General features: G+C 33.9%; 1 protein-coding gene across 2 annotated transcripts; it reads right to left on the bottom strand.

The window, feature by feature from the left end:
• Positions 1–10068: 10068 nt before the first annotated feature.
• On the bottom strand, positions 10069–12883 carry LOC142616833 (UDP-glucose 6-dehydrogenase 1). 2 transcript variants are annotated; one of them, XM_075789602.1, is made up of 2 exons: positions 12746–12883; positions 10069–11817 (listed from the first exon to the last, which is right to left on the bottom strand). In XM_075789602.1, exon 2 carries the CDS (start codon positions 11794–11796, stop codon positions 10354–10356), a length of 1443 nt encoding a protein of 480 aa, XP_075645717.1. In that variant the 5' UTR covers positions 11797–11817; positions 12746–12883; the 3' UTR covers positions 10069–10353. The 2 variants fall into 2 exon arrangements, with proteins under 2 accessions (XP_075645717.1, XP_075645723.1); XM_075789608.1 differs by lacking the exon at positions 12746–12883 and adding an exon at positions 11940–12045.
• Between the last annotated feature and the right edge of the window lie 567 nt (positions 12884–13450).

The following is a 13450-nucleotide window of genomic DNA, read 5'->3' as shown; positions in this document are numbered from 1 at the left end:
GGGTCGGGTTTAGGTTTTTAAAATAAAACCTGAAGCGGGTTCAGGTTAGGTGCGAGTCTTAGTGATACTCGCCCCAAACCTTGACCCAGACCCGACCCATTTAAAACAAAATTACCAAAAAACATATATATATAACCCTAATTTCTTTACCCTCAATTTACTTAGCCGCCCCCCATCTCCCCTCACTCTCCTCTCATTTCACAGCACAGCAGCCGCCCATCGCCCCTCACTCTCCTCACCCACTCTCACTCGCTCTCAAGTCTCACCCTCACTCACTCTCACCACTAGCCCTCAAGCTCTGTCACTACCTCATCGATTCGTCACAAGTTCGTTGCTCATGGCTCACTCACTGTTACTTTTTTGTAAAAATAACTTTGGATTCATTAATCCTTACTTGTTGAACATGTTTCAATGAATTAAGACAAATCCTAAATCATGAGAAAAACATGATTGAACTCATATCTAGAATCTTATCTTAGTAATTGATATGAAACAAGAACAATTAAAATCGTTAATGGAAAATATTGTGAGAAAAATCAAATCACATAAATATTACTGATAATCCTTAACAAGGTTTCATCCTCAACCCTAATTATAAATATAGCTACTCATGGTAATTGAAATAAAGCACAAGATTAAAATACTAAACTAGACAAATAAAATAGAGAAAGAAATAGTCATAATGCTATCATGGAGAAAAGCTATAGAGAAAGCCACATGCGGCACTACCTCTTGCTCCGATTTTCTATTTTTTATCCCAGCCCTAGCACTAGCCTCCTTGAATTTTGCCCTAAAGAGCCTTTAAATAGGTCAAGGAATCCTATTACAAGCTGAATTCTTGTTTGGAGAAAATTCCAGATTTTTAGGCTTCACTTAACCAAAGATTTTGGCCCATTTAACGTCAGAATCGGAATTTTGGTAAACCACAAAACTGTAGCCCTTTAAGTTAACTTTCTAGCCCAACTTGAATCATCTCAATTGGACATCTGAGGCAAAAGTTATGTCAAAAATACTAACCGATGTGCAGGCTGGAATCCTAATCCGAATTGGACTTGGATTTGATGCAAATTTTATTTGATTCCTTGCTCCAACTGGATTTAATTTAATTGGGTTGGTCTTCTTTAACTTCATAATGGCCCTTGTAAAAGTAAAGTCCATTAGCTTTCTTTTTACACAAATCCACTTATTTAATTCAATTCTCCTACAAAAGTTAAATTCATGCAATAAAATTCAATTAAGCACAAAATTAATTATTCAGCATTATTCCAAAACCAAATATAAAATGCATGAATTAACTCAAAATAAGGATGATAATGTTTTCTAATAATGATATAAATATACAAAATTAAGCTATTATCAATGCACATCACTGTGTCACCACCTCACTGATTCATCACAGGTTTGTTGCTCATGGCTCACTCACTGTTACTTTTTTTTCTTTAATAATTTTGAGTTCGTTAATCATTACTTGTTGAACATGTTTATTGTTTTTTATGAAATCGTTACTTGTTGAAGAAATCTTTGGATATTTTTTTTTGATGAACATGTTTATTGTTTTAAATTGCATTTGGATTGCTGATGGGTTAGGTTTAAATCAATCAGGCTATGGATTTTATTTTATTTTTGCTTTTAATTTCATAAGTCGGAAGTTCAGAACACAAATTCTGATTTTGAATATTTTTTTAATCTTGCTATTTGTGTTTTGTTGATGTTTGTGGTTTTCTCAGGAATCCCCAAGTTGATTTGCAAGCACAGGACCGTGCTCATAGGATTGGTCAAAAGAAAGAAGTTCAAGTTTTCCAATTCTGCATGGAGGTTTGGATTTGTGTTTTTTTAAATAACATATTAGAAGCTAGATGTAATAATTTTTAATCATCTTTGTGATTGTATATGATTTATGGAATAGTATACTATTGAGGAAAAAGTTATTGAGAGGGCTTATAAAAAGCTAGCACTTGATGCTTTGGTAATCTTGATTCTATTGCTGGGTAATTTTGGGTTGGGTAATATTGATAGGTGATTTTGAAGACAATATCGGCATTTGGATCTTGAATCTTTTTAATTTTGAGAAACACAGATTCTGTCTTAATGGGTAATCTTGCTGTTTATGTTTTTTAATTTGTGTTTGTAGTTGGTTTGTAGTTCATTGTAATGTTTAGGGTTGTTGATGTCTCACTCATTCTCAAGTCAGTCTTTGAGAAATGTTAGAGCTAGTTGGTTTGTGGCTGATTTTTTGAGTTTGTCTTACAAATTTGCAGAGGAAGTGATCACTATGCAACAGGGTTTCTGTGGTTTGAATGATCTTGTTTGTGTTTGTTGTGAATGCAGTGGAAGAAATTGTGTTTATTTATTTATTTCTTGGTTTCTAATTTGTGTTATTAGGTTTGGGTTATGGAGAGGTTAGAAATTGTATAATTAGAATTTATCAAATGAAACTAAAATTATATTTTTATACTTGCTAGTTATAATTTGATGAAGTTTAGTCCATTTTTTAATTCATTGTTCTTGTTGGTTCTTCAACTATACTAGGAAATTGTACAATTCAAACAATTCTCGATGATGTGGAGCCTAATGAAGAGGATGGAAGTTGCATCACAGTTGTGGAGGATTAGACTTGTTGGATTAATTTAGTAGCTTTTTAATTTCTTTGACTTGTTGGTTTGTAATTATCCCAAACTTGAGGGATTTGTTTTGTAGCTTTCTAATTTCTTGGACTTGTTGGACTTGTTAGATTAACTTGTTGGTTTGTAATTATCCTAAACTTGTGGGATTTATTTTGTAGCTTTTTAAACTTGTTGTAATAGTCTTAGATTTGGACTCGTGAGATTTTTTTTTTCTCTCTTGGGATTTATTTTGTAGCTTTTATTTTTATGTTTAACAGGTGATCTTAGCTATGATTTATTGATTTATGATTAAATGGTGATCTTAGCTAGGAGATTCATTTCCCCTTAAAAAAAAGCAAGGTGATTTATTGATTTATGATCTTAACTATGATTTATTGATTTATAATTAATAGGTGATTTATTGATTTATTATTAATAGGTTTGTAATGGTCCTATGATTTGGACTGATTTGGCATTTGAGCCACAGTATAGGGCTTGAATCTGGGCAAATATATATATATATATACACACACACACACACATATATATATATATATATACATATATATATATATATATATATATATATATATATATACACACACACACACACATATATATATATATATATACATATATATATATGAGATAAGTTCAAATTACACATTTTTTAAATCATTATTTATTTATTTATTTATTGAGAAACAAGACTGAGATTTTTTATTAAGTTGAAGGCAAATCTGCCTGATACATTTCAAAACAAAAGGACGGAACATCCTCCATCCAAACAGAAAAACCTGTGACATGTCGTGCATGCCTAGCAAGGTTATGAGCTACACTATTTCCTTCTCTACCAACATGCTGAAATTTTACATGATTAAGCCGATTAGCTAAGTCATGTGCCTCTTTTATGAGAAAGCCGAAAGGAGCAAAGCTTGGCACCTGATCCGTTAAGCCTCTGATGACAATACTGGAATCACCTTCAAAAATAATCCTATCAAGACCAATTTCTGCAGCAAATTCTACTGCCCGTGTGGCTGCCAATGCTTCCATCTCTACCAATTTCTGATTAGAATCTAATTAAATGAGGGTAATTAATTGGATTCTAATCAAAATATTTGTAATAATTATTGTCTTTTTTTAACCATTGGATCTACTTAAATCCAATGGTTTAAAAAATGTGTATCTCTAAAAAAGTTACACCAAGTGTAACTTGAACCTATCTCATATATAGGTTCAAGTTACAAAAAAAAAAATATATAGTCAAATTAGCTGGTACTACTGAATTTCTTTAGCTGCAATAGTTGGTCATCATATATTTTGTTTCAAAAGGTCCCCTATATACGGTTTTAATAAATCCAAAATTCTACATAGAAAAAAAAAAGAATTTAAAAAAAAAAGGATTTCAAGAAAATTTATCTTTCTATGGTGGCATTTGCAATCAATCGGTAATGTATTTAGTTTTGATGTTTACAGAGAACATGGGTGGCATAAATCAGGACAATGATTCTCCAAGTGAACCTGCTGCGCCTAGTAATGTTGCAAGAGTACCTAAAATTGACATGGTTGAATCCAAGAAACAAGAAATTCAGGTTGATGTGGGGAAGATTACTCAATTCTTGCCAAAATTGGAGATGTTAAAACGGAAAAAGAAACGTAGAGAGAGAAACGGAGAGAGAGATAAACGTAAATGAGAGAGAGAGAGAGTTAAAAGTCAAACTTTTTTGGGTTTAGAGATAGGTTTAGAAGGTAATAAGTGAGGGTAATTAATTGGATTCTAATCAAAATATTTGTTATAATTATAGTTTTTTTTAACCGTTGGATCTACTTAAATCCAATGGTTTAAAAAATATGTAACTTTAAAAAAGTTACACCAGGTGTAACTTGAACCTCTCTCTCTCTCTCTCTCTCTCTCTCTCTCTCTCTCTCTCTCTCTCTCTCTATATATATATATATATATATATATATTGTATGGTCCATAGTATAGGCTTCAATTTAGTCCTAATTTTTCTTATTGGGCCACGATTTGGGTCGCGGATTGGGCCCAAATCTGACATGGCTAGACAGGACCCGCAAAGGGCCAACAAGGCGGGTTGGGGGTTAAAAAAACCAGTTTATTAAACGTGCCCGATTCGAGCAATGGAGGCGGCCCTGCAGGGTGGGTTCGGGCATAAAGAAACCCACCCCAAACCCTATTCGTTGCCATTCCTAATTGTAGGAGAGTGCTAGCAACCAGTTGTTGACTACTCACCTAATACTCACTTAACAATTTACAAGACTATTCATGTATATTATTTAAAAAAATCACATGACCTATTAAAAAGTCATGTGAGTAAAATTATACATGAATGGTTTCTTCAATCGCCATGTCATATGTTAGAGCAAAATAGTTCCAAATTAGTTTGGAGCCAAACTTTTTCCTTTCAATATTTGTGTTGATTATTAAAATAAGAAACCCACAATAAATTAATTTTTTATTATAAATTTTGAATACACAAAACTATACAAATCGATATATATAATAATCAAGGTTGTACACGGTGCGGTGCGGCCGGTTTTATAAGGCTTTTTTGCACTGCACCTATAGGGGAGGTTTTTCCTCATCCCTAACCACACCTCATTTGTGGAGGGTTGGGAACCGGTCTACACAAGGTGCGGTGCAAGATACCGGTTCGGTGCAGCTAGTTCATTTAATTTCTAATTTTTTCAGGTACCAAACACAATGCAATTAATAACCCCAAACCAAATCATGCTCATTAAAAATAAAAAATAAATTTAAAAAAAAAAACCCAAATATTCTATAAACAAAAAAAAAAACAAAAAAAAAAAAAAAAAACTACAAGCAAATTCACAATATTTTCTCAAACATAACCCATTTCCAATCACAAAAAACTAAACCAAACCCATAAAAGATCGAACAAACACCATTGAAAATAAACTACATAAACAAACCTAGTAGAAAGCATTGCATTTGTAAGGAGAAGCAGATCTGAACTCTAAAGTCAGAATATCACTAGAAACTTACGGAAGTTGAGGCGAGAGAGAGAAAGGAGCTGTGAAGAACTGAAGATTTTGCTGGGACTGGGAGTCTGGGAGAGAGAGGGAGACTGACGAGATTGAGGGAGAGAAAGAGAGGAGACGGGTAAATAATCCTAGGGTTTAAAATTAAAACATCGTCGTTAGTAGCTTACAATAGTTTTTTGTTTTTTGTTTTTTGTTTTTTTAATCTGATGATAAAACAACGTCGTTTTGGAGCTGGTATTAAAATTTAATATCATGCACTAAAACGACGTCATTTTAGTGGCAGATTATATATTAAAAAAAAAAAAAACCTAACTGTTTTTTCTTAACTTACCCAGCATCGTTTCCTTCTTCTTCTTCTTCTTCTTCTTCTTCTTCTTCTTCTTCTTCTTCTTCTTCTACCTTGCTTTCAGTTTTCATGTTTAGCTTTCAACTTTCAATTTTCTTCTCTTTACATTGATACATATATCTTAAATCATAGTGTGTGTGTGTGTGTATACCAGTGCGGTGCGGTTTCTCGTCGGAGTGCAAAATAGCCACCGCTCACCGCACCGGTCATCTTTGGTTTGCCTATATAGCCACCGCTCACCACACCAAATACCTACGAAGAGGCTTGGAAACGGTCAGATCGGTTCGGTGCCGGTCAGATCCTGAACAAGCCTAATAATAATAGGTAAAGTAAAGAGAAAATCCAATTAAATTTCAAATTCAAATTCAATTAAAGTCTAATTTTGCTTCATGTGTCTCATCTAATATAAATTTTAGAATTTTGTGCCAAGTGAGTTAATTTAGTGTAAAAATTGAATTTCAATTAGAGTTTAATTTTACGCCACCGTGTCCCATCTAATCTAAATTTTTAAATTTTTGTGCCAAATTAGTTAATTTAGTGTAGAAAACGAGGAGTCCAATATAATAAACCATAAAAAACATAATCATATAACTAAAAAAATTCAAATTTATAAGTCATCTATCTATCTATCTATATATATATATATATATATTATTAATAGGTAAACCTTAGAGAAAATTGAATTGAATTTTGAAATTATAATCTAATTTTGCGTCATGTATTTAAATTTATGTGGGAACTACATCATAATTATCCATTTAAGCTTGTGCCATGTGTCTACTTAAGTTTTTTAATCTTTGTGTCAAGTGAGTTAATGAGTGCAAAATACTAAGAATCTATATAAATGAACTATAAAATAAAATAAATAATAAAATAAAAATTGCCACATAACAAAAATCACCACACGTTCTATTTTATTAAAAATTAGAAAAAAAATTGATCATAAGTAGTATTAAATTTAGGTAAGAATTTTAATACGTAACTAATTACGTTTACTTTAAAAAAATAATTTGACCAATTATCTATATTTTATGATAAAAATTGTATTTAATTTTAAATGTATTTATATGTATGCATGAATACATGCGTTACATGCTTAAAAAAAAATTGACTAATTATTTATATATTTATAATAAAAAATTTTGTTTAATTTTAAATGCATCCATACATTTGTATGGAGTTACATGCTAGTAACTGTTAACATTTGTCACTCTAAAAAAACCGTTAACATTTACCTAGAAAGAATCTCTTGATTGGACTTAAAATTAAGGACAATTAATGTTCTTGAATTTAAGTCTCAATCAAGGGTCAACATTTGCTAAACATGATATATGTGTTATATGTGACGTGGTGTATATACACACTTTTGTATTCCTTGTACTTAGAAATATCATTCTATTTCAAAAGAGAGAAGGAAAACATGGTAAGAAAAGTACTACTTACTAGTTCCATGAAATCTAATATGATGCAGAAATTACATTTTCATCCCTACATTTTCAGACAATTTCCACTTTGGTCCCTAAATTTTATTTTTACGGCGTTTAGTCCCTATCCTGAAAAACGCTTCCCGTTTTGGTCCATGTCGTTACATCAGAGACAGAAAATGCACACGTGGCAAACGGTAGAATTAAAAAATATTAAAATAATGTCCACATGACACTACAAGCTCCACGTAGCTTTTCTGCCCTTAGTTAGTCTCATTCCCGCCTGTAGGAGGTCACGTGGCCCTCACGTGATTTCATAATCATCTGCCCATTTAAATACCTGAATTAGCTTCTCGCCAAATTCAGAAATCCCTAACCCCCAAATTAAGCTCCTCGCCACAAACTCACCTCCTCCCTCACAACCTCAGCTCCTCCCTCACAACACAGCCTAAAAACATCTTCAACTCAACTGCTCTCATGGAATCAAGCATGATGTCATCGAGTGAAAGCTTGAGGAAAATGGGCCCAACCCATTGCTTCTGCTCTGAGAAACCCATTTTGGTTGTTTCGTGGACATCTAAGAACCTTGGAAGAAGGTTCTATGGGTGTCCAAATTTCTGGGTAAGTTAGAGAACAACGAGAGAGAGAGAGAGACATAAAGATAGAACCTAGTGCCTTAGACTGAAATTCCAAAGCAAGAACAAAACACAACATCTCAAAATTCCCAAATTCTAAAAACCAAAAATCTGAGATTGAGATGCAAACCGATTACCCAGCACTTAAAAATAGCATTCATAAGAGAGAGAGAATGAGACATAACGAGAGAGAGAGAGAGAGAGAGAGAATAGAACCTTCGCAATCTGCCTTTCACAAACACGGAGCTGCTTCGAGATAGGAACCAAAGCTACAATCACTCTAAAGCTATCTGGGTAAGAGGTTAGCGATTGTGCTTGCTGATTTGGGGTTTTTTGGTTTAGAAAGAATGTCATGTGAGGGCCACGTGGAGCTTGCAGTGACACGTGGACATTATTTTAATATTTTTTAATTCTGTTATTTGCTACATGTGCATTTTCCGTCTCTAATGTAACGATAAGGACCAAAATGAGAAGTGTTTTTCAGGATAGGGACTAAAAGTAGTAAAAATAAAATCTAGGGACCAAAGTAGGAATCGTATGAAAATGTAGAGACGAAAATGTGATTTCCTCCTATGTTTATAATAAAAATTTTGTTTAATTTTAAATGCATCCATACGTTTGCACGGAGTAACATGCTAGTAATTGTTAACATTTGTCACTCTAAAAAAACCCATTAACATTTACCTAGAAAGAATCTCTTGATTGGACTTAAAATTAAGGACAATTAATGGTCTTGAATTTAAGTCTCAATCAAGGGTCAACATTTGCTAAACATGATATATGTGCTATATGTGACGTGGTGTATATACACACTTTTGTATTCCTTGTACTTGAAATATCAATCTATTTCAAAAGAGAAAGAAGGAAAACATGGTAAGAAAAGTACTACTTACTAGTTTCATGAAATCTAATATGATGAGTGGAATACACACTTTTGTATTCCTTGTACTTGAAATATCAATCTATTTCAAAAGAGAAAGAAGGAAAACATGGTAAGAAAAGTACTACTTACTAGTTTCATGAAATCTAATATGATGAGTGGAAAAGTAACAAGAAGCAAAACACATCTATTTCAAGAAATACCCTCGAATCCACAAAAGTTTCTTAAATTTATGAGAAGAGATAGTCTAGAATCCACCCGAAAATAGAGACAAAATATTTTTATTAAACTGAATATGAATTGTTCCTTTGAAAACTTCATAAAACTAACATTCCGTAAATATATTCTAAAATAAATCCTAATTAATATCTAATTATTATAAGAATCTAAATGACCTAAAATGCACTAAAAACACCTAAAATCAGGCAAATAAAAATCGTAAAACTGTGAGTTCCAGTTAGCTCAACTAGTAAAGTCTCTGATGCTTGAATAAGAAATCTGGTGTTCAATCCCCGCCTACACCAAAAGCTGATTGGTGTATTGGTCTGAAAATAAAAAACTATTATCAGGAGTCAACGCCATAGATTGAAATTCTCTCTCAAAAATCATAAAACTAAAATTCAGAAAATTACAATTAAAAATCAAAATTAATAATTAACAAAAAATAAATAAATTGCAGATTCTATCTTATATCATAATATAAGTTTGATGTTAGAATGAAAAATCGTAATGGAATATAATAAAAGTTGGCTTTGCGTACTGTATTTGTGTTATGTAATTTATTGTTGGTATCGTAAACGGTTCTTTTACCACACAAAACATTGAAATTTTATGCCAGAGAGAAGTAGGAAACAAAAAATTGGAAAAAGTCAATTATAATTATATTGGAAGAGTGAGATCCAGCGCCATATCCTAGTAACTTCGAGCCAAGTTCTGGTGGCTCAGATGAGTTGAAACTTGAAAGAAAATTAAAGTAGGTTGGTCTTGCTAAATAAATAAACTGCTCATCTGGTTCAACATTCTGAATTTGAAGTCACCAAAGGCAAACTCTAACATCTTCCTCATAAATGCATTCCCCTTCCTCATGAAAACTTAAGAGATACAAGCCTGTCAAATCCATCAGTTTCCAAAGAGAAAAGATGAACCAAGAAAGTAATAAGTTTAAACTCACCCCTGATATGCATTTGAGATAAATGCTTTCAAAAACATTCTAATTATAATAGCAGATCAAACCAAATAAATGATCAATGAAGTTCAACTTGGAATACAATGTAAAGCAGAACATAGAGGCTCTTACTTTCACCAGAATTATACAAATACTCTTACTGCCGTGTGAAAGTAAGAAACAATGGAAATCATCAAAAAATTGTAAAGAATCAAACTCGTGGTCTTCAACTATAATTCCTTGGCTCCAGGCATAAGCCACTCCAATGCATTTCTTCTATGCCACAGCGGGCATGTCTTTTAGCCATGGATCCAGGGGCTTACCAATTGAGAACACAATAAAACCAATCTCACGCAGCTTTTCCACATCAACAACGTTCCTGCCATCAAATACAAAAGCTGGCTTCTGCATGTTATCATATATCCTCTTGTAATCAAGCGTCTTGAACTCATCCCACTCAGTCAGAATGCAGATACCATGGGCATCCTTTGTTGCCTCATAAGCTTCCCAAACCACGCTCACTTGCTTCACAGTGGAGGGGCTCATTGGCTGGAGGTGAATAGGATGATCCCAAGTAAACTTGTCCATTGTAAGGTCCCTCTGAATCTGGTCTTCAGTGACCTGTGGGTCGTATATGCTCAGCCGGGCCTTGTCTCCCAATAGCCCCTTGCACACATCAATGGCTGGGGTCTCTCTTGTGTCACCAGTATCTTTCTTGAAAGCAAATCCCAAAACAGCAATCTTCTTATTTGAAACTGTGTTAAACATGGAGGCAACAACACGATTCACAAAGCGGTTCTTTTGGTAATCATTGATCTTGATGACTTGTTTCCAGTACTCGGCCACCTCAGGAAGGCCATTGCACTCACAGATGTAAACAAGATTCAAAATATCCTTCTGGAAGCAGGATCCACCAAAACCAACACTAGCATTGAGGAACTTAGGTCCAATCCTTGAGTCCTTACCAACAGCATATGATACTTGTGTAACATTTGCCCCAGTAGCCTCGCAGAGGGCTGACATTGCATTAACAGAGGATATTCTCTGGGCCAAGAAGGCATTGGCAGCAAGCTTTGAGAGTTCTGCAGACCAGAGATTGGTGGTTAGTATACGTTCTTCAGGGACCCATTGAGCATAGACATCCTTCAATGCTTGGATGGCCTTCTGGCCTTCTGGGGTTTCCCGGCCTCCAATTAGGACTCGGTCTGGTTTAAGAAGATCTTCAATTGCAGTTCCCTCAGCAAGGAATTCTGGGTTTGAGAGAATTTGAAATTGGATTCCCTTGCTGTTGTGGGTCAGAATTTTCTCAATTGCCTCAGCAGTTTTGACAGGGACTGTAGATTTCTCAACAACAATTTTGTTAGATTTTGACACGTCAGCGATCATGCGAGCTGCACTCTCCCAATATGTCAGATCTGCAGCCTTGCCTGCCCCCAGGCCCCGAGTTTTGGTTGGGGTGTTGACAGAGACAAAAACTATGTCAGCCTCTGAGACATGTTTCTCCACATCGGTGCTGAAGAATAGGTTCTTGCCTCGGCATTGCTTCACAACACCGTCAAGTCCTGGCTCATAGATGGGGAGCTGGTCGCTGTTCCAGGCTGTGATCCGAGATACGGAGATATCCACAACAGCCACTTCGATAGATGGGCACTTGAGTGCAATAATAGCCATTGTTGGGCCCCCAACATATCCAGCACCAATGCAACAGATCTTCACCATTTTCCTTTTCAACTTTAACCCCTGAACAAGATTAGGCTCATGAATATAAGAAACAGGAAGACTCATATCCAGATGACCAAATTGCAATCAACCTACTGGACAAAAAAGTACAACTAAGAAATAATTTTTTAGAATTCACCCACCACTAGAGAATAAGATCACACCCCCATGTGAAATATGAAAGGAATGGAGGAAAATGCCACATCTTTTGTTCAAAACTGGTTCCAAGCCTGGTAAAAAACAATGGAGGGTTGCGGTAGGTTGGTAGCCAGTGGAAAATTTAGCCACCCTATTATTGTTATGAATTTTGATTTTCCAAACATGTGGTTTTTATATGATCTCATAACAAGATTAAAAGGGGACACTGTGCTTAAAAGTGGTTAAAAATAAATAAATAAAACCTTGCAGACACAAAATTTGCCAGAATCTTAAAGCTGAAAACTGGATTTTCGGGCTGACTGGAGCAAAGAGAATAAACAGCTCATGACAGTGAAATAACGTCTTCTAACTTAACGAACAATGCAGGAATATAATAAGGATGAAAGGTAAGCCAAATCAGATCTGACCCAAATACAGGATCAACATCAATTTGCTGCTTAGAAATATAGAATAGAAATGCAAGTGACAGATCAAGACCATCAATAATAACAACTTTAACAACATTGAATTATTAGTTACAAAAATTGCACCAGATTCATAACCAATTAGCTCGATTTATATTAAGTGTCAATCAGAAAACAATCCTAAGAAATCTTAAAATCAAATACGGAAAGCGAAAATGGCAATAGATCTGATGAGCACAGAAATTAAAGATAAGACCCATTTCAGATCACAAACAAAAAACTTACATAAACGTGTTTTTTGGGGAGGGGGGTTTCAAAAATTAAGCTAATGTTTTTTTTTAGAATTGGAATCAGAAATTTGAAACAGAGGGTGGAGATTTGCTTACCTTCTGAAGTAGTAGTTTCTCAAAGACCAGTGGATTTTTTTTATTACTATTATTTTATCGTTGGTTTTGTGAATGAGGAAGAGCGGGGAGCTCTTTATATACGCAACCAACCCATGTCCGAATCTGCCCCTGCTCTGCCCAAAAGGACAGGCCAGCCCCCAACCAAGGCCCCACTACAGCTTGCTGTTAGTGTGGACTCCTAAAACGTTTTCTTTCGTATATATGAATCATACCATCAATTCATTTTTTGTAATAAGTGGGCCCATGCATAACAACTGACCTTTTTCTTTTTCTTTTTAAGAAAAGATAATAAATTTTTTTACTAATTTAGTTAATTTATTTTTTAAAAAGCTGGTCCATTTAAGGACATTTGAGTGGTGGACTTAAATTCCTTTTAAGGTCGTATCTTAAATATAGAGATTTCCATTTTCATCAACAAAAATGTATATAGAGTTTTCAAAATGTTTCGATTTCATCAACAACAAAAAATAGTTTATTAAATAGTCTTTTATTGTTAAGAGTCTTGTAAGATTTTTTTTTTGATGAAAAAAGAGTCTTGTAGTTAGCACTTGTTATATATATATATATATATATATATATATATATATATATAATCTTTTTCTAACTGTCTAATATATATATATATATATATATATATATATATATATATATATATATATCACTTCTTTATTAGAAAAAAAAAAG

The sequence above is a fragment of the Castanea sativa genome, chromosome 1, assembly GCF_040712315.1.
Source record: "Castanea sativa cultivar Marrone di Chiusa Pesio chromosome 1, ASM4071231v1".
NCBI classification, from domain to species: domain Eukaryota; kingdom Viridiplantae; phylum Streptophyta; class Magnoliopsida; order Fagales; family Fagaceae; genus Castanea; species Castanea sativa.
This window is presented reverse-complemented; position numbering and strand designations above follow the sequence as displayed.

Excerpts from the sequence above, each read along its gene's own strand:
- LOC142616833 (XM_075789602.1), bottom strand. The coding sequence starts at position 11,796 with ATGGTGAAGATCTGTTGCATTGGTGCTGGATATGTTGGGGGCCCAACA.